A 21187-nucleotide genomic window follows, 5' to 3' on the forward strand; every position below is an offset into this window, starting at 1 on the left:
GCGGACGAGAAGAATATTTCAGCTCGAAGGCGTGGAAAGCCATCGGGACACGCGCGTTTCAATATGCAAATCGTCGGCGATCGGTACACGACGGGTGAAACCCGCTTAAAACGGAGTGAGAGGGCGGAACACAGAAATTGGAAAGCGGTGCGCGAATATTCGCGAGCGCTCGGCTGGCACACGCTTCCAGATACACCGTGGAGCCGTGCTCTCGGTAACAGATCCGCGGAGATACGATTCCGCGTGAGAAGAGATATATCGCGCCTACGTGATACACCTACACCGAAAGCCTACACACGTACGGGCTGCCGGACGCGGATCGCTGTGACGCGGGAAACCGCCTAGGTATATGTGGAGGAATTTTACTCCCGGAATATCGGGGAACGATAGGACGACAGCTACCAAGTACGTGAAAGCTGCTCACGTTCCTACGGCGTGCCCCTTGTCTAGCGTATCTTGCTAAGGACACCGGGATAAGATACGGAACTCCACGCGGTTCGCGTCGGAAAAATGCATTCCTGAATTTTGATGTTTCCTCCGCCGATCGGACGTGCTCCACGACGATGGAATTCACTGTACTCGAAACTGAGATTCGACAGACGTTGTTTCGATATTGAATTGAAAACAGAAATCGTGGACATTGCTTCTCAGCATTCTGGTGATACGAGAGATATTCTTAGCACAAGATTTAATTAATAATCTATTAATTATCCGCGCTAGCTCGCGACCGTCGACGGTTCAGGTGAAAGGGTCGAACAAGGCGCAAACAAAGAAACAAGGGGTTAACCAAATCAGCCAGTCGAGGTTCCCAGGCTCCCTCGAGAATCTGCCCAAGAGAGCAATACAAGAGTTCTTGACGAGGCCAGAGCGAGACGAATCTCGCTCGCATCTCTTAGGGCTATCAACGGTACACCGCAGCTCCCCAGCAGGATGTTACACGGGTGGTTTCGTACAGAAACGAGAGGAAGGGAGATGGTAGGCCGCCAGCAGATCATTATGCGATCTCGCGGAAGGTTTCCGTGATGGCACACCGGGCATAGTGCATCGTGGCTAAGAAGGCAGCCTAAGCTCGAGATATCAATAAATAACCTATCTGGCAATATTATCTCAACGGTTTTATGCCCCATGGAGCGGGGAATGCGATCCAATTCTTACGTGCTAGTCCTGACTCCTTTCCTTTAACCCAGGCCACAATCGGCTTGGCCTCCGCGAGTGGAGGTGTGAATGATCCGCCTACCATAAAGTGCATCTAACTTCCAAAGCATGCGCTCGATGCACAAGTACGCCCGAGAGATACTTTCGACGTGCGAGCAGAAGGAACCGAACGCGTCTAATGTTTCTGTTTGATTTTATCCGCTCGGCCAGATGCCAGATTTTAATCGAACTTTCGAAACGAAACGTTCCACAGGATCGCGGATAAATTGGATATCGCGATTTTTCGTTTCGATGGGTATAAACTACCGATGAGTTCATCGTGCAGCGATGATTCTTAAAACGAGCATCGCTGTGAGAGTGGCGTGTTCATCTTTCGTACAACGGAGGCGAAATTCGACACCGTCTTTCGCGCTTCGTTGGCTCCAAGGGGGATCCCTGGAGATCCAACTCTCGAATTACGTTCATTTTAAGAATCATTACTGTATTGCGCACGCGTGAAATAGTTTACGGGCTTTCTTCAGCTATCTGTTACAGCTGGCATGTTTATTTCAGACGCGTGACTTCGCTGCCAACAAAACTGTAAATGACAATTCATTACCAGTAAACGAGTGTGAAAGAATGTGCTAGGAATTGGAGCGAAACGTCACCGTCAAATGTGTCAAGGTGTCGTTTCGAATGCTCGACTGGAAACACGTATGTATGTATGTTTAGAAGCAAGGAAATATCGATGTTTTCAAGGTATTTTGAAAATTTATTCTCGATCAAAGCGTATTGAAACTATAGGGTTATCCAAATTAAGTGTCACATCTTTCGACGAGATGGGGACTACTAAACGGTTTGATTGTTCTTTGTTATATTTCACACACGTCATCACTAAACATAAATAAATTGTCATGGAACGCTACACTGTATAACAACGTGTAGAAATCGTTGAAAATTATTATAAACCAAAATCGCAGCCAAAAATAATTTTTTCGGAACGATTTGAAATTTTGTCGAAAAATATGTCCACCTATTCGAATTTTTTCCTCGAAAGTGCATAGGATTTTAGAGGTATGTCTATTCACCAAAAATGATTGTAACTGACCCTCACAACTAAAAATAATTTTTTCAGAACGATTTGAAATTTTGTAATTTAATTGTTTAACATTACAACTGTCTAACGAAGCCTCAATCAAGAAATTGATATTCTTGATATTTATCTTCTTTCGAATTATCGAATACTCCTATGTTTCAGGCTATAATTTGAACAATTAGTGAGGACTAAAAAAATTCGATCCTCATTTCTCTTCATCGTTCATATTGAGGGGTTGAAATCCGACCTCGAAGCAGAGGCCGTACAATCTATTCACTTCAACTGTCGCAAACTATTAAAAATATTGTAAAGGTGTAAACAGTTGAATTTTATATTTTCTACGGTAAATTTCGCCTATCTAAAATCTATAAAAAATGCTTTTGTGTAAATTACGTATTGAAAAATGAGTATGAAATTCGACGCGAATATATGAGACGACCTCAATATCTATTCTCGTTGTGCATCAAATTGAAAGATTCGTACCGAATAAAAATCTTCTAGAAAATGAATTCGTAGGGGTTTCTTCCCCCTGCGGTAAATCTTGGAATCTCTCGTTAGGAATCACACCGGTAGGACAGAATCCCACACGGTTCGAGATTTAAAGCGAGTACTCCCGAAGGATCGTTTACAGGGGACGGCGAATCACGTTTCTTCGAGTTCGTTGTAACCGCCGAAATCAATCCCTAATCGGATCGTGATACAGAACCGCGAACAGGGCCGTGATAGGTGAGCTAATAAATCGTAATAATCCCGACGTAGGTACGTCGGTGCGGCGTAGAGCAAATGCCATTAGTGTGAACTTTCGATGGAAACGGGATACGGGCTCGTGGCGGTGCACACGGCGCGGCCTGGGTGTACGTTCGTGTGTAGGTCAGCCTGTGGGTGCAATGCTGAGGAGGTGTGGGCCCTGCATACCGGCGATCTCCCTCGAACAGAATGATCCTTTCAACGTGCGAGTAACGTGCACGCTCACACGTGTTGCGAAGGGTGTGTCTGACGCAGCGCACTTGCTCCACATACCGGGATTCGTTGCACAAAAGCTTCCATCGCGGTCTGGGGAGAAAAATGTTCCTAGATCGTCGACTCGCGAAACGTACATCTTGACCACACGTTGCGATATCGGGCCAGCCAAAAAGTAATCGCGTTTATTTTCATACAGTACCCAACATAGAGAGTCCACACTTTGCTAGTATCTTGAACAACTAATATCCGACCTCCCGTCAACAGGTCTCCACTGGCCTCTGCTGACTGCTGCTGACCACTCCTGGAATTTCTGACAACGTATAACGATTACGACTGGCTACTCTTAGTCTCTCCCAGCCTTCTGACAACGTATAACGATTACTACTGACGTCTGCCAGCCTCCGCTGGCCTCTGCTGACCGCTGCTGACCACTCCTGTTACTTCTGACAACGTATAACGATTACGACTGGCTACTGTTAGCCTCTCCCAGCCTCCGCTGGCCTCTCCTGACCACCGCTTATATTTCTGACAACGTATAACGATTACTACTGACTTCTGCCTGCCTCCGCTGGACTCTGCTGACCGCTACTGACCACTCCTGATACTTCTGACAACGTATAACGATTACTACTTGTTACTGCTTGTCCCTGCTGGACTCTACTTGCCTCTACATGCCTCTGTTGACCGCTGCTGATCACTGCTGACCACTGCTGACCACTGCTGACCACCACTTATATTTCTGGCAACGTACAACGATTACTACTGGCTACTGCCAGCCTCTGCTGACCTCTGCCAGCATCTCCCGACCTAAGCTGACCTCTGCAACATCTCCCGACATCAGCTAACCATCGCTGACCACTGCTGACCGTTGCTGACAACTTGTGACATGATGTAATATAATATAATATGTTTATATGTATTAAAGTGTTGTATAATGTAAATCTATGACAATAAATGATATAATTTCAAAGAATTCTATGTATTCTCATCATTTTTTACCTCTCTTTCCCTCTCTAAATTTCCCGCCGCCAGGAATTTCTGCGAATTCCTGGAAATGTCGTCATTTCTAAAAATTCCTGAAAATTCTCAGATCCTTGAAACTTACCGGCATCCCTGAAACTTCTCGGAATCCCTGAAATTTCCAAGAAGTTTCAGGCAGCGGCTAAAATTCCGGCCTGAATTTTTCGGCAAAAATTACGTAATATTACGTAACATTATGTAATATTACGTAATAACTCTTTAAAATTTTTCGTGGCCGGAATTTTTCGGCAAAAATTACGTAATGTTACGTAACATTATGTAATATTACGTAATATTACGTAATAGCTCTTTAAAATTTTTGGCGAAAAATTCAGGCCGGAATTTTTGACGTTGCCTGAAGCTTCTTGGAAATTTCAGGGATTCCGAGAAGTTTCAGGGACGCCGGTAAGTTTCAGGGATCTGAGAATTTTCAGGAATTCTTAGAAATTACGACATTTCCAGGAATTCGCAGAAATTCCTGGCGGCGGGAAATTTGGAGAGGAAAAGAAGGGTAAAAAATGATGAGAATACATAGAATTCTTTGAAATTATATTATTTATTGCCATGGATTTACATTATACAACACTTTAATACATATAAACATATTATATTATATTACATCGTGTCACAATTTGTCAGCAACGGTCAGCAGTGGTCAGCGATGGTCAGCTGACGTCAGGAGATGTTGGCAGAGGTCAGCAGGGGGTGGCAGTAGCCAGTAGTAATCGTTGTACGTTGCCAGAAGTATAAACGGTGGTCAGCAGTGGTCAGCAGCGGTCAGCAGAGGCCAGCTTAGGCCAGGGGAAGCTGGCAGAGGTTAACAAATGAAGGCAGGAGTCATAGTAATCGTTGTACGTTGCCAGAAATATAAACGGTGGTCAGCAGAGGCCAGCAGTGGCAAGCAGAGATCACCAGGGGCGAATAGTAGCAAGTAGTAAGCGTTATATGTTGTCAGAAGCATCAGAGGTGGTCAGCAGCGGTCAGCAGAGATGAGCAGAGGCATGCAGTGGCAAGCAGAGATCAGCAGGGGCGAACAGTAGCATGTAGTAATCGTTATACGTTGTCAGAAGCATCAGGGGTGGTCAGCAGTGTTCAGCAGAGGCCAGCAAAGGCATGCACAGGCAAGCAGAGACCTGCAAAGGCAAGCAGAGACTTGTAGGGGCATGCAGTAGTAAGTATTAATCGTTATACATTATCAGAAATACCTGCAGTGGTCAGTAGCGTTCGGCAGAGGCCAGGAAAGTTCAGCAGAGACAAGCACACGCTGACAGAGATCAGCAAAGACTAACAGAGGTTAGCAGAAGTCAGTAGTAATTGTTATAGGTTGTCAGAAATATAAGCGATGGTCAGCAGAGTCCAGCAGAAGCAAGCAGTAATCAGGAGCAGTCAGTAACAGTCGCTGTATGGTGTCAAAAGTTGTCGGGAGTTCTATACTTTTGTCAGCACTGGTCATCAGAGGTCATCAGAGGCAAATAGAAACCAGGAGTAATTTGCAGAGTTCAGTAATGAACTCTAGGAAAGGCAAGTAAAAATACCTGGGCAGTCGAGATTCCGGAATCGTATGCCGTAGACGGGAGATCGGATTTCAGTTGTTAAGAGCGAGAAGGCAAATGTGAGCCTTTCTCTCTCGACTCCCACGAGGTGGTCCGAAATTACTTCGGGCAGCTTCGGAATAATCGAAAAAGAGGGCATCTGTCAGTTTGCCTTTGTCGACTTTCTGAAACTCTAAGAGCTCACGTACGCGTGATCTGGTATGTGTGAGTAGGGCACCGGGTGCTGAATCTGGCATCTCTGGTGCAAACTCATAAAAAGTTACGTGTATAGCGAAGATGCCTTAAGACAACGACAATGTTAGAATTGAATCGTATAATTTCTAATAATGCAGTACTCTCAGGTTGACCAATGGAAATCGTTGACGACAAAATAGAGGCGTTTAACAACACCCCAGAAATAGTTCCGTGCTTCTCAAAATAAAAATTCTACGCGTAACTGTGAACCACCATTGAAAGAGGAGGCCTCTGATTTGAATAGATATAAATTAGTATAGAGTGATTGTATCATGTACAAGGTCTGGAGATCTCTTGACTTTCTCAAACTAAATGCTGAAAAGCGATTCACGAGTCTGCTCGTCCTCCTTTCCGAGTTCCTTTAAGATGTCTTCTTCGCTGACAGCGATACAGCAATTGTAGGAGGCAATTAATTATGAATAAACGATTGTCCAATAATGTAATGGGAACTGAAGCTTAATGGCTTCAAATTACCTGTACAATGTGCCGTTAGTTTTAGACGTGCACGCTTTGAAGAGACCTACCGGGAAATAATTCCGCATTAAAGTCACGGAGCAAATAAAGGTTCTAATAGAATCAAGATTCAAAGTTTGTTCGTCTTTAAACGGTAATGCAATTAGTAGTATTGATTACTTGAAATATCATTTCCTTGACAGTTATAGACGTTTTGACAAGGTTACGAACATTCACTGATTTTCAGATCGGTATTCTTCGTTCAATGATAGTCGCGTTACGGGAGAGTGCTTTTAATTTGATATTTACTTTAATTTGAAATATTATAAAATAACAATTTCGCGCTATAATTTGAGCAATTGTCGAGGACCAAAAATAGTTGACCCTTATTTTTCTTTGTCGTCCATGTTGAAGGGACGAACTCCGACCTCAAAGTAGAAGCTGTACAATGTAGGTGTTTGCTGCACGGTCTGTGTCAATTTCAATTAGTAATACGTAATCGTTCGAATACTTTCCCGTGGCTGTGTGCGTCTTTTTGAGTTCGTCCGACTGCGAAGCTGATTGGCATCGCTTTCGAATCCAAGCCGGTTACGCGATCGCGGCAAGGTTAATTCCCGCCGCAGTGCCCGAGAACACCGGCACACATCAGCCGGAGGAATTGTTGTTGCGATCGCACGGCAGCGATAATTTTTCAACAAGGAATCTCACAACGTGGAACAGTCGTGGCGCATTAGACACGCCCTGCATATGCATGCGCACACGCGGATGCTGGGGCCGTGCTCGAGCGTTTTCATGGAATCTGCTCGCCGCGGAATGTCCGTGCCCGCGGGTCACCACCGTTGAGTGATTTCGCTCGGTCGGCCGGATTCCCGGTAGCCATTTCTTGCTTTCCTTTTTTCATTTCTTGCACTCGAAGAGTTCTCTACGCCCGATCGACGCTCGAGATCGAAACTAACGACACCGTACCCCGCTCACCGACGTTCGATTACTTTTGCCCAATAACCACCACGTGGCTCGAGACGAACGCCAGGTTACCAACGGCGGCCATCTTGAATCGTAGGAGAATTTTCACGGGGGCGCTGATTTAGAGATGCAATTACAAATAATGTTTGGAACTCTAACATGGTTATTATCGAACAGCTTAGGATGCGTCCTTTATTCTTTTCGAATATTAATAGTACGAGGGTTTAAGTCCCTCCAAATTACTTAACTGTACTGAATTTACCGGACTTATTTAATTCTCAACTTTACCATCTTACTCGACAATAGAAATTTACGTATTCTAAAGTCATTTACACAATGCACACTATAATTAGTTTTCAAGGGATACTACTGGGACTTGAAGTTTAGGAAGGAGTGACCCATGAGGGATGGGCCTAAGTGGCGAGGCTGAAATTACGTACAGACTTAAAATTTACCATTTTTCTAGGAACTTTTCATTGTTACCATCCAGTGTCTCTGTCAGTCGAGAATTTACGAACGCGCGGCGGCCATCTTGAATCGTAGTAGAATTTTCCCGGAGGGCGCTGATTTCGAGATGAAATTACAAATAAACACCATCGATACGTGGAGTTATTTTTAAATTTTATTATATCATTCAAATTTAGAGATTCTTTTTTAATAATTTTAATCGAGGTACGCAGTATTTATATTGCAATTTTTCCAAGCAAGCGTGACGAGCTTTTGTTTCGAGAGTTTGTTAAAATTGACTTTGGTGTTTTTAAGAATAAGGAACATTTATTTTGAAAAAGAAAACGAGAATTACTGCTACGTTACACTTTGTTAAAGATCTGCTCTTCTTGCTGGGACTTTCCATTGTTATAATTCAGTGTCCTTCGTAAAAATGCAGTTAGTATTTTCAAGGATGGAGTGTCTTAAATTTTTACGAAAATTATCGCATCTCTGTCAATGGAGAATAATGAAAGGTCGGTGTGTGTGTTCACGGTGGGTTGCGTAACGCGACGAATGTCAATGTCTAAGCTTGACGACGGCGAAACAGTTACCGGGGACGGTGGGGGCGGCACGCGCAGGTATCTCAGGCTCTTTCGAGATTCATCGAACACCGCGGATGTATTTTCAGCTATCAGAGTCGGAGGATCTCCTCGGTCGACTGGTCACTCGAAAGGTTAATATGTATATCGCGATACCGGGCGATTTTATTAGTTCGCCGAAGTGGACGGTCGTTTATGCGAACGGCGCCGAAGAACTTTCAAAAATGCAAATGTTGCTTAAATGTCACGCCCGTTGGAACGATTTTTGCAAGAGCTTATGGAAATGCAAACGATATACACGGCGTCAGCGTACACGCTAATGTAATTAAATTTGTCTATACTGAATAGACGATGAAAAAAATTAAATGATAATTTATTATACGTAGATTGCAGATATCTTTAGGCAAATTCAAATTTTCATTAATAGAATTAATGAAATGGTAGTCTTTGTCCCAACCCTTAAATATAATAATTCATATCTTACTTCGAGTATTTCTTATATTTTTAGTAGTCTTTCGAAAATTAAAATTTCACATTAATCTAATTATACGTGTAACCCCATTTGTAACGATTCTAGAGGTCAAAATAAGACAAAAATCAAGAAACCCAATTTGTTGATGGAGGCTTCGTTAAAAAGTTATTAACGTTTAAAGTTCCGCCTGTACTGAATCTTTTTCTCGAAAGTGCGCAAGATTTCGGGGGTATGTCTATTGACCAAAAATGATTGCAATTGACCCCCGCATCCAAAAATAATATTTTTAGAACGATTTGATATTCTTTAATTTAATTTTTTAATAACTTTTTAACAAAGCCTCTGTCAAGAAATTGATATTCTCGATTTTCGTCTTATTTTGGCCTCTTGAATCCCCCATTAAAATTTTTCCCAGGTGTGGCCGAACACCATGTATAATACAGTACAGAGAAATAAATTAATAAGAATTGCAAATAGTACGGTTCACAGTAACGTTTATAATATTGTTAGGAACAAACGGTAATTTCTTTCTCGCGGTTAAAATTGCCCCGAATCCCGTTGTTCGACGATCGTTTGCTCGAGTTATCGAAAAACGTCGATGGTGGATCGGCCTCGCGATTCGAACGAAACAAAAGGCGCTCGTTTCGTCTTATGGCTATTTATTGTTAATTAGCGCAGTAAAACAAGCAGCGCCGTAGGGTTCCGCGCCTCACCTGCCGAGTTACGAGAGAGTTAATGGCCCTTTTTTCCCCACCAGCCGCTTTCCTCGTCCTCTTCTTCTCCTGTTTACACCGTGGAATATATTGCGAAATCACCCTGAGCCTTTTCGCGCAAATACGTTCGAACGTATCCAAGAGAGCGTGAGCGAGCGTCTTTCGCACCTGGGCGTGAATCGGCTGGGATATTATTGGCGTGAACGCGTGTGCGAGCGTGGGTGTCTCGCTGTAAGGTAACGCGCGATTCCGTCGGTACTTGGCTGGCAGCGAGCTACATTAAACTTAAGCACTACTTGATCAATTCGTCGCGCGCGATATACGATCACCTGCTGGGGGATGTTTTCTAGCGGACCACCAGCTCAGGGCGCTCATTTTCTCGTCTCTGGGAGTTATTTTTTCATTTCTATACGCAACCAGAGCCGTATTTGCTCCTTTTAGCAAATTAATCTGTCTCTAACCGCTCCACACTACGAAAGATTTAAGGGGGAAGACTTTTATAAAATGGTAAAACGAGGAGTGATATTTGACAATTTTTTTACAGCATAAGGGTTTGATGAAACTTTTTGCCACTTTCCATATACAGGGTGTTTGACCACTCCCAGAAAAAATTTTAATGGGAGATTCTAGAGGCCAAAATAAGACGAAAATGAAGAATATCATTTTCTTGACTAAAGCTTCATTAAAATGTTATTAAAAAATTAAATTAAAAGATTTCAAATCATTCTGAAAAAATTATTTTTAGTTGCAGGGGTCAATTACAACCACTTTTGGTCATTAGCATATTCTTGAAATCCTACCCACTTTCGAAAAAAAAATTCGAGTAGATACTGAAATTTTTAGACAAAATTAAAAAATTTCAAATCATACTAAAAAAATTATATTTAGTTACAGGGGTCAATTACAATCATTTTTGGTCATTATACATACCCCAGAAATCCTACGCATTTTCAAGAAAAAAATTGTTTACCGAAAATCTAATGTGAGGCCAGAAATGCTTCCCTGAAATTTCATGCGAATCTTTAAAACGTCATAACTTCTGAACGGATTGGACGATTTTAGTGTTTAAAAAAGCAATCAACGCGTATTTTAGTGAAGAATATCTAGAAATTCTGAAAAAATTGGAAAAGTTGATCCTTGACCCCGAAAAATGAGAAAAACCCCATAAAAGTTGTCCAATTTTCAAACGGCCATAACTTCTAGAATAGTGAATGGATTTGATTGAAATTTATTTTTGAAGTAGAGCTTATGGGTGCCTACAAAAAAGTATTAGACAACTTTTCTGTAAACCATCAAACAAAATTATTAAAAATAAAAAACGAATTTTTAAGAAAAATCGACAAAGGGGGTAGGTGTCTAAATTTTTCGACGAAACTAAAAAATTTCTAATCGTTCTAGAAAAATTATTTTCGGTTGCAGGGGTCAATTACAATCATTTTTGGTCATTAGACATACCCCCGAAATCCTGCGCATTTTCGAGAAAAAAATTCAGTAGTGGTGGAACTTCAAACGTTAATAACTTCTTAATAAAGCCTCAATCAACAAATTGGTATTCTTGATTTTCGTCTTATTTTGGCCTCTAGAATCTCCCATTAAAATTTTTCCCAAGGGTAGTCGAACACCCTGCATATTTTTTAATATTTTAAGATGCAAATATTTTTTTTTTGTTACGTTTTATCGTCTTTGGATGGAATAATAAATGTTATTCTTATATCGACGGCGTTGATCGAAAGTGCAGTCTATAATTATTTAAACTATATTTATTGCATAATTAAATTAGGAATTTATTGCAAGAATCATTTGTTTGTGTTCAGAGCTGTGTATCTTCGACAATTGCAATTTTTTAAAGAGGATTTTAGTTCGACTCTGATTCGTCATAAGTTCTTCATGTCAAGTTTCACAATCTTGAGGCTTCTCACTTGTCACCATGTCTTATATAATATATTGAAATTAACACATTCTTACATTCACGAGGTATTTGTCAAACAAATTCCTTGTACGAATAAATCTGAACAAAACCAAATAGTAAACATTTGAAAAAACACTTGTCCTTAAGGGGTTAACATTTTCTGTATCATCTAGGAAAGGTACTTAAACGATACAATTTTGTGTCTTTTAAATTTAGTTTGAGTTTATATTAAAATACTAAAATACTATCAGACCAACCCCTCCCCGTTATAAGTATCAATAACAAATAGTACAAAATTATTTAATACGTCCAGAGTCGAACTAACTAGATCGATCTTTACAGAGAGAAATATGATACACGGATATTCTGGTGATTTGCACGGATTTCCTCCACGTAAACTCGAAGCGTCGCGAGCGATCGGTCCGCATTCGATTCGCGAAAAATATAAACGTTCCCTGGCAGGATTAACAATTCCTTTAATCGTAAAGTACCTATTAAATCGTAAAACCGAATTTAGTTTACGACTGTTCGCCGTGTAAAGTCACCACGTAGGAAAATAAACGACATCGAGGTTGTCATCAAGGGACATTCGAGGAGTCATTATCGACGAAGAAGCCCGTAGAGACGATTCGCGCGATTGTCCCATAAAATCTCCCAGAGCTTAACTATCGCGGGTTATTAACTGTTACGTAAGCGCGTTGTAGCTCCACCCGGCGAGCCGATACAATGCATAATAAAAGGCATAATGGGAACCAGTTTAACGTAGATTACCATCGGACACGAAAAACGCATTACGCGGCCGAGTAAACGTCTCGATAAAAATCTCAAGGTAGCGAGCCGCGAGACCTGCCCATTTGAGCGCCGCTGTAAAACAAGATCATTAATTGTCCGGGGTACGCGGACCATAGAAAATTCAAACGGACCTCCAATTCGCTGCAAGAACCACCTGTTACCGATCGCGGAACGCGACTTTCGCAATAATCCTTCCACCCACCGTGGGACCATGCAAATGGGATTTTACGAGCGTCTTTCACCCGCGTTGCCATTGTTACCGCTTTTCGACCTCGACTGGTATGGCCGTCGTTGCGTCCGACCATTAATCTTTTCCCTTCGGCCGCGAATGTCGATACGTATCCTGGTTTGCGAAATCCACGGAAAGCGATTCCTCGATACAAACGGCTGCCACGCTCGTCCGACGTGGCACGGTCTCGCCGTTGCAGGATTTGTAAAACGGCGCGAAACAATTACAGTTTCCCAGTCACCGACACCCCTGACTGATTAGATAGACGACATTCCTTTTGTACGAAAGAACTCGATCACGATCGGATATTATTTTAATGTCTAAGGTATTCTGCTATGTAATTTATTACTGGTTTTCTTTTGGGAATTTTTCGGGGGAAACGATGAAACGTTTTTGTATTAAGTTCCAATGCATGTATTTAGATCTATGTTTGAAGAATATCCACCATTTTTTACGTAGAAAAATATTCGATATTTTCGAAGCTACGGTAACTTTAGTGAGGCTCCGTTACCAGGATATAAAAGCTAGAGTATAGCCGAATAAGTATGATGAAAGTATCCTCGAATCAAATTCAACTTTGGACGTATCAATGGATAGGCTCCCCAGTGAAAATTTTTTCTGTCGAGTATTCACCCGCTACCCCTTCTATTAGGGTAATTCCATTTCTTTTATCGTATCAAAAATTATGGACATTCTGAAATTCATTTCTGAATTTTAAATAATTTTATATCGAAGTTCTCAAACGATCACGTTTATATTTTTACAGTTGTTGGATCTCGTTGCGTTTATCAACGTGTAATTTTTTCAGATTTCTCGAAGCGGTGGAACATAGTTAAAAAAATTAAAACTCGATAGACCTGTTGCAATCGTATTACTTGTTCAAAGTATGACACCAATCGAATAGAAATAATTCGTATTGTTCGAAAGAACGGTAAACTCCAGCCCTCTTCAAACCTTAAATTAAGGAATCTTTAAAACTTTCTCTCCTGCAGACGAAAGATAAAATACGGGAACAGAGAGGATTAAGTTACTAAAGTATTACACCGACGATTTGCAGAAATTAAATTTAATATTTGCGAACGTTTAATGGCGTAGTATATAATCCCGATGCCTGAAGGGGTTAAGGCGCTAACAGTTACTTGGCCAACTTGTATATTTCATCCCGACGCATCTTTCTCCAGAATAAACGAATCGGATACGATTTTAGATAGTACTTTCTAGCGACTCATTCCGTACACGCATCAAGTTATCCGACCTTGATGAACTTTCGTCTTCACCTAACGGGAGAGATCGCAGCCCAATAAGCGCGACGAACTTCCACCGCGAAGACGGATGTTCTCGGTACGGTTATAAACGGGGAATTATTTATCATACGAGTTAAATGTTACGTCCGATAAATCTTCGGCGCAGACACACTTTCCGAGAGAATGCAGCTGACTTTTACATCGATGATCGTTTGAGCACTATATCATCATTCTTCGTACGGGAGCCTGGACACTGAGAGCTCCGTTACGAAGCCTTAGGCCGCGAGTCTGCTTGCGCATGACGTTGCTCGTCACAGGTAGTCGGTAAAATCTGGATCTAACTGAATTTTGGTTCGTTGCAAAGCTTCTATAATACTAATACTCTTGATATTATAGAAGATTTAGTTATGAATTTAATAGGTTTCAGATACGTTCAATCGTCGAATTTGGTCTGTGTAACGATACCGTGGCGATACTTCCCGCGCTCGCCACCAGAGGGCTACATGCAACTTATCTCTCTCGCAAGTACTCCACCGACCACCTATTCTTTCTATAAAACGTCCCCTTTCCTTTGTTTTTCTTCCTACAGTACGAATATATAATTGCAAACGAAATTGAGTGGACAGATAGAGGGAAAATAAGATATAAATATATATGAACTCAAGTTTTATATATTATATATTTTTATAGTACATAGATTAACGAAAGGAAAATATTATTGAAATGTAAACATTTAAATGCACCATCAAAAAGATTACAGGCGGCGAGGAGAAAATACAATAAATCTAAACCTAAGATTTTATATTTTTATGTATTGTATTACCTATCGACTTATTTTTGTCAATATATGTTAATGTATACCTTATTCCACCACAAATGTAAATATTAATTTCAATTATTCACTAAATAATCTATGTATCATGCAGATACATAAGATATCAAACTTAAGTGCATAACAGTTATACTACTCTGGTTAAATTTAATTCGCAAATATTTCCTCTACCTGTCCTGTATATATTAATTGAAAGAAAAACCTCTATTGTTTCAATATAAATATATTGAATTTATAAGCGTAGTTTAAGTTATGTCAACGTTAAGGAGGGGACGATCCTGTGAAAATCAACTACCAGTAATTTTTAAAATAAAATTTTGAAACGATGCATTTTTACAGCATTTTTGACGCTTTGAAATTAATTTTGTGATTCCACGGAAGCTTGTGAAAGGTTGCAGGGAACGTGTCGTCTTGTTTCCACTTACGAGCGTGATAAATACTCCGAAAAACGTTTCCGCTGCGTGGGCGGGAGTGCGATTCAGGTATATGCTGTCCACCGGTGCGGATACTTTCCACCGGCTGGTGTACAGTTAGGCGTGACGCAACCGCGCACTCGAGAACGGTATGAGATCCCAATTATCGAATGCTTCCGGTTTCTAAGGGTCTTACATTTACTCGGAACAACGCCTAGTCAGGCTGAAACGACGAACGCTGGGGGACGAGACACCGTTGCGCGGCAAGAAAAGTTGATTTGCGGTCGCCGTGTGTTTAAATAAATTACTTTCTAATTGAAAGATACGCGTTTGGCTAACATAGACTCGGGAAATTTTATTTTATAATAAGAAAAGCCAATTAGATTGAACCGCACAAAGTAGCACGTATGCATTTAGAAATCCCCGGAGGCAATCTTTACGCAACACTTTGAATCCTTGCGTGGCTGACGGATGATCGAACTGTTAGGTATATTCGTGTCACTTGTTTCTGATCGGCATCCGCGTTCCAATTAATTAAATCGTAATTTTCTCAAAAGAAAAAAAAAATATACTTTTATCTTCCCTATGGCAGGACTAATTGTTTCCGTGGTTTGCAACAACGTGGATGCTATTAGGATGGCCTGGAGGGTTATAATCGACCTTGTCTACTTCCCAGGAAACTATTAGATCACCTTATGCGTTCGTACCGATCGATACTTTGGAATCGACGAGGATAAAATTTGTAATTTAATAGAGAACAAAATTTATCATTTCAGGGGATTTCTGCAATTTTATACTAACATCAAAAATTCATAGAAATTTGAAACAAATAGATATTGTATCAGACTAAATATATTGCTATCGATTTTTTTCTTGTTTTTAACTTTGGCAGGCTAAAAAAAATAATAGAAAGAATAATGATTTTGACTTCATCGTAGTACAAGCTATAGCGACACATATACTGAAGGTACACGCCAAATTTGAACGAAATCGGTCAAGTAGATCTTGAGATAACATGGATGCCAATTCAGAAAAGATAATTTAGAGATAAACGCATATAAACAGAAGGATCATACTATTACAACATGTATAACTCGAGCAATACGTATACCTTCGTTAATTTTAAAAGTTCGGTGATGTGCATTTTTACATATATTTCTAAGATTATGTCCTTTAAGAAAATGAAAAACAAAAATCGAATTTTTTGACGGTTTACTGTAGAAGACCCTCTTAAATACTCGACGAGGTCCTTCATTAAAGATGCGCCAGAGACGCGGCCCTGTCCATCAAAGGCATTCCACGTGTTATTGCGGAAGTGGTCGTTCGAGGATCGTAAGAAACCGTCCGCGGTGATCCACGACGATCGGATAAGACCGTGGATCGCGGTTGTAAAAGAAGTTCATAAGGCTTTGGATTATACGACTGTCACGGGCTATCTATCTTGCCCGATACGCAGTGATTTCCGTCTTTCAAAACGAAGCATAAAGAGATAGCTGCGGAGGCTACTATTTGTCGTAAAGATTCGCTTCCCGGACGGAGCGACTCCTCGGGGTCCGCGTGGCTCTCGTTCGACCTCAAAGCCAGATAACAAAGAGTTCCCTTACCTGATTGATGTCACTGCCCAAGTCCCTGGCGCTCTTGGCACTCCTCAGCTGATCGCCGCGGTACTCCCTGTACCTCATCGTTACTTCGTCGTCCGTCAGCGCGCCGCTGCTGCTGCTCCTCGCGTTCTTCTTATTCTTCTCCTCCTTCGTCTTTTTCTCCTTCTTACTGAACAGCTGCTTCACCTTGCTCATGGTCCCGCTCTTCTTGGCCGCCTTCTTCTCGTACTTTTTATCGGCCCCGGACGGCGGTTTCGCGGTGACCGGCGCGGACTTGGTGACGTCGTTCGTATACTTGTCGTACTTCCGTTGCTCGGACGGCGTCAGGTTCATGTTACGATCGGTGTGCCTACGTTCGTGCTTGATGAACTGCCTGGTGACGAAGCCCTCGTCCTCCGACTCGATCTGCTCCCGTCTGTCCACCTCCTGGGAGTCGCGTCTGTAATCGTTCTCGATACCGGAATCGGCCAGACGATCCTTCCGATCGGAATCGCTGAGCCGCGTCTCGCGGTGACGACGCTCGGTGTGCGCTCTGGTCTCCTGCCTGATGTGCCTGGACTTGCCGCCCTCGTGGAAGGCTCTGGGCGGCCGGGTCGGGCTCTCGTCGAACGGCTCCAATCGTCCAACGGACGCCTTCGCGCGCGGACTCTCCCTGGCGTCCGAGTCGTCGAAATAGTCCAACCGATTGCGCGACCTTCTCAGGGGCTTCTTCGGGTCCTCGTCCAGTTTTCGATGCTCCTTTCTGAGGGTGCGCGAGGACTCGTCGTATCGGGTCTCGCAACGGATCGAGTCTCTGGCCGTGGTGTCGGAATCGTAACGGCTGGAGTTGTAGCCACCGCGATCGGTGCGTATCCTGGGCGGAGAACTGTCGTAGTCGTCGTGAACCGGATGCTTGCTGCTGGTGTATCGCTGGGTGGTGCGCGTCTCTTTGTAATACTTGGACTCGAGTTGGCTGCTCGTCAGCTGCGATATGTCCGTGTCGTAGTCGTCGTTCGGGCCCTCTCTCAAGCTGTCCAGATGACGTTTCGCGAACGGCGACCTCTCCTTCTTCCCGTTCATCGTGGGACTGTTCATAAGCGGGCGACGCATGTCCCTGGCGTTCACGTAGTCTGCCCTGCTGGTCAGGTTCTCGTGCGATCTGGTCGTGTACTCGCTCCTGAGCGCCCTGACTCTCGCGTTCTCGCCGATCTCGTCCAGACGCTGCGTCGACTTGCTCATGCCGCGTATCGACTCCAAGTTCTTCTTCTTCTGCGGCGCGTAGGCGTCGCGCGGCCGCGCGTCGCGGTCCAAGAAGTCGTCGCTCTTGGAGAATTTTCTCTCGTTGGCGAGCTTCTTCGCGATTATGGGCGAGGAAAGAACGTGACGACGGTTCTCCTTGGACTCGCCGCGGTAACGATGCGCGACCGGGGTCTCGACCGGATGGAAATTGGACACCTTGTACGGGGTGCTGGTGTTCCCGACGGCTTGGAATCTCTCGTCCGGGCTGGTCCTGCTTCTGTCGCTGAGGAACGGCTTGAAATCGTCCGCGTAACCCTCGTGCGTCCGCGTCTCGACGATGTACTTGTCCCCGTACTTGTCCGTCCTGGTCTCCACCTTGTAACCGTCCCTCGGTTTCGTGTCTATGTAGCCGTCGTTCGGTATTTTGTTCGTTATCTTTTTCTCGTATCCGTACACCTTGCCGTTATCCTCGTGTATCTCCTTCTCGAATATGTACTTCTCGCCGTTGCTGTTGGTGCGTGTTTCCGTTATGTAGGTATCCATGTAACGTTTCGGCGACGCGACGCGATTTGGCGTAACCGGCGACGGCACGATCGGCTTATCGATGATCTCGTGTTCGGACTTCTTGATCGGTACGTTCGCGGTGTTCTTCGCGGCGAACATCTCGTCCGCCTGCAGCCGCAGCTTGATCCTGGACTCGAGCAGGTCGCGTCTGGCGCTCAGCTCGGACGTCTTGTTCGATATACCGGACTTGGGCTGTCTGGCGTCCGTCCCGTCCGCCCTGCTCCTACCGGAAGTGTCGACGAACACCGTCGACGTGTACTTCTCCGGTTTGTCGTACAGCCGTCGATCGATCTCGTCGAACTCGTGGCGTCGTTTCGCCTCCGTGTTCCTCGACGCGTAATCCTGCGTGCCGGCGTAGTGGCCGGGGAAGTGCGCGGCGACGTTCTTGAACGCGTTGATCTCATTGTTGCGCCTCAGGTCGCTGCTGTACGAGTAATCCGTCCTGCGGTACTCCTTCTCCGCGGGGCTGTTCTCGCGCGACGAGTCCTTCCTCTCGAGACCGAGACCCTCGTCGCTGTCCGAGTGGCTCCTCTGCGCCTTCTTCTTATCGGTCTGCACCTGGGCGTAAATCACGTTTGTCTGCGGGGGCGGCGGGCTGCACGACTCGTTCGGTCTGGTGTACGAGAACGGTCGGTTGTTGTTGTGACCGAATCCGGGCCCGGGCGAAACCATCGTTCTGGTCAGCTGCGGCGGGGGTGAACGATCGTTGGATAATCGGTGAATCATCTTGTGTATCGTTGACTCTTCGTCGCGTTGCTGTAGATCGTATCTGCTGCTGTGCAGCATGCTACTCGCGCCGACCTTGTCTACTTCGTCGAGCCCGGTGTCCTTTGCTGGTGAAGGGGTCCGGGTTACCTTCTCTTTCCTCTCTTCCCCTTCCTCTCTGATCTTGTTATCGTCCTCTAGCACGATAGGTATGCGTCTTACGGTCGACTTGTTCGCTCTCCTCGGCGATATCGGCGGCTTGCTCGCTTCCGCTCCTTCGAAACTCTCGCCGATTTCCCTCACCGTTTCCACGGCATCGAACTCCTCCTGCTTGGACTTCTTCGCCTCCGGTATGCTGGCGTTCTCGTTCACCGCGATTCTACCGAAGTGAAACGGTGGCTGATCGACGTGCGGCGACGCCTCGATTATCGGCGACAACTGCTTCTTGGCGCGCACGCTGCTCAGGTGGGATCCTTCGCTCTCGCTGCCGCTTCTCTTGCGGTGCGATCGCGTCGAGGTGCCGGCGTCGCTCGCGCTACGTCCGACTGGTTTCCTCTTTCGTTCCAACTTCGGCGAGAATAGCTTGGCTAGGGCGCCTTTCTTCAGCTTCTTCGAGCCAGCATCGCTGACGCTTCTCTCCAGTGCTTTCTTCTTCGGTCTCGGTGTACCGACGAGGTCCCCGCTCGTCGTAGCGCCGATCTCCTCGCTCCTGCGTCTCACATCGAGCGGCAGCTCCGGCCTCTTCTTGTTACGACGCGCCGGGAGTGTGCTGAATCGACCGGGCAATCGTCTGTTGTCCTGGGCGACGCAGTGAAGGCTGCCCGCTTGTTGAAGCACGAGGGCCGCCTCCTGTGCTAGGTCCTCCTTGCTCCTCGACGCTATGCTCTCTTTGTGGACGGGGGTGGCGATCAACCTGCCTTCGCCATCTCCTACGAGTGCCGCGGTCACGCGGGGTGCTCCACGCCCTGAAACATTTCAACGTTACACGGTTTCAATCAACGATCGCCCCGACAGTGGCCAACGAAAATATTACAGCGCTTGCAAGGAGAACGCAAGTCCTTCGGGTATCACCGATTTTGTTGAAACTTTCCACGTTTGTAGATTTGGTCATGTGGGCCAAGAAAATGTACCACTATAGGTGCAACTACTCAATAGTTTTTGAAATATTTATTCAAGCAGGTCATGTTCAGATTCATGTAATGCTACTCCACTTATTTAATGTGCAAGATGTCGATGTGATGCTTTTCATGTTTCTACGATAAGCACCACTGCTGTAATCAATAATAAATAAGTACTTTCTTCTATTTATTCTGTGACTAGTATGAAGAAGCGTAGAAAATAAATTTTTGTATTAAGAAATTGTATTTACAATTTGATAGTTGTACTATAATAGTATATTTTCTGAAACCAGATGACCAAATCTACAAACGTGCAAAGTTTCAACTAAATCAATGACCCGAAGGACTTGCACTTTGCTTGTTAGATCTACGAACTTTAGCACACTAAACGAGTATGTTAAAATAAAGTGTTTAAAACGAAATGTATCTGTAGCAAGAGGAAAGTCTCAGGATTGTGTTAGCAAAATTAGAAAATAATTCTTCATTTTTAATATCAATATTATTAACATTAATTTCTGGGAAATAGATAAAAGAGTGAAACCTAAATAAAATTTTATTTCACTAGAGGTGTTTTGTTTGTTTGTAGATTTTGTACCAGCTCCGACTGCTAGGTCTTTATAATAGATTATTATTATGTTTAAGTAATAAAATTGTTTGAACATATTTTGAGTATATTCTGTATATTCCTGTATATATTGGCATATTATTGATGGCATACTCGATAAATATGAATATATGAACATTCAGATAATTTAAGTATCAACAAACTCTGAAGTTTAAAAGAAGTTTAAAAACAATGTTTTAAGATTATTAGATTAAGATTATAGATTGTAAGATTAAGCATACCTACAAAGCCTGTTTTTCGACTATTAAATAGTTATTAAAGATAGACGATAGAATTTTATCGTGTCGGTTGTAACGAAAGGGAAAATT

General features: G+C 43.6%; 1 protein-coding gene across 1 annotated transcript in view; it reads right to left on the reverse strand.

Annotated features, from left to right (window-relative positions):
- Positions 1-21187, reverse strand: part of Blo (bloated) — a 190523-nt gene that overhangs the window by 126313 nt on the left and 43023 nt on the right. Inside the window, exon 3 of the mRNA XM_076768507.1 lies at positions 16653-20101. Coding sequence (XP_076624622.1) covers positions 16653-20101 — 3449 coding nt within the window. The remainder of the gene's footprint in view (positions 1-16652; positions 20102-21187) is intronic.

The sequence above is a fragment of the Colletes latitarsis genome, chromosome 1 (assembly GCF_051014445.1).
Source record: "Colletes latitarsis isolate SP2378_abdomen chromosome 1, iyColLati1, whole genome shotgun sequence".
Taxonomy (NCBI): domain Eukaryota; kingdom Metazoa; phylum Arthropoda; class Insecta; order Hymenoptera; family Colletidae; genus Colletes; species Colletes latitarsis.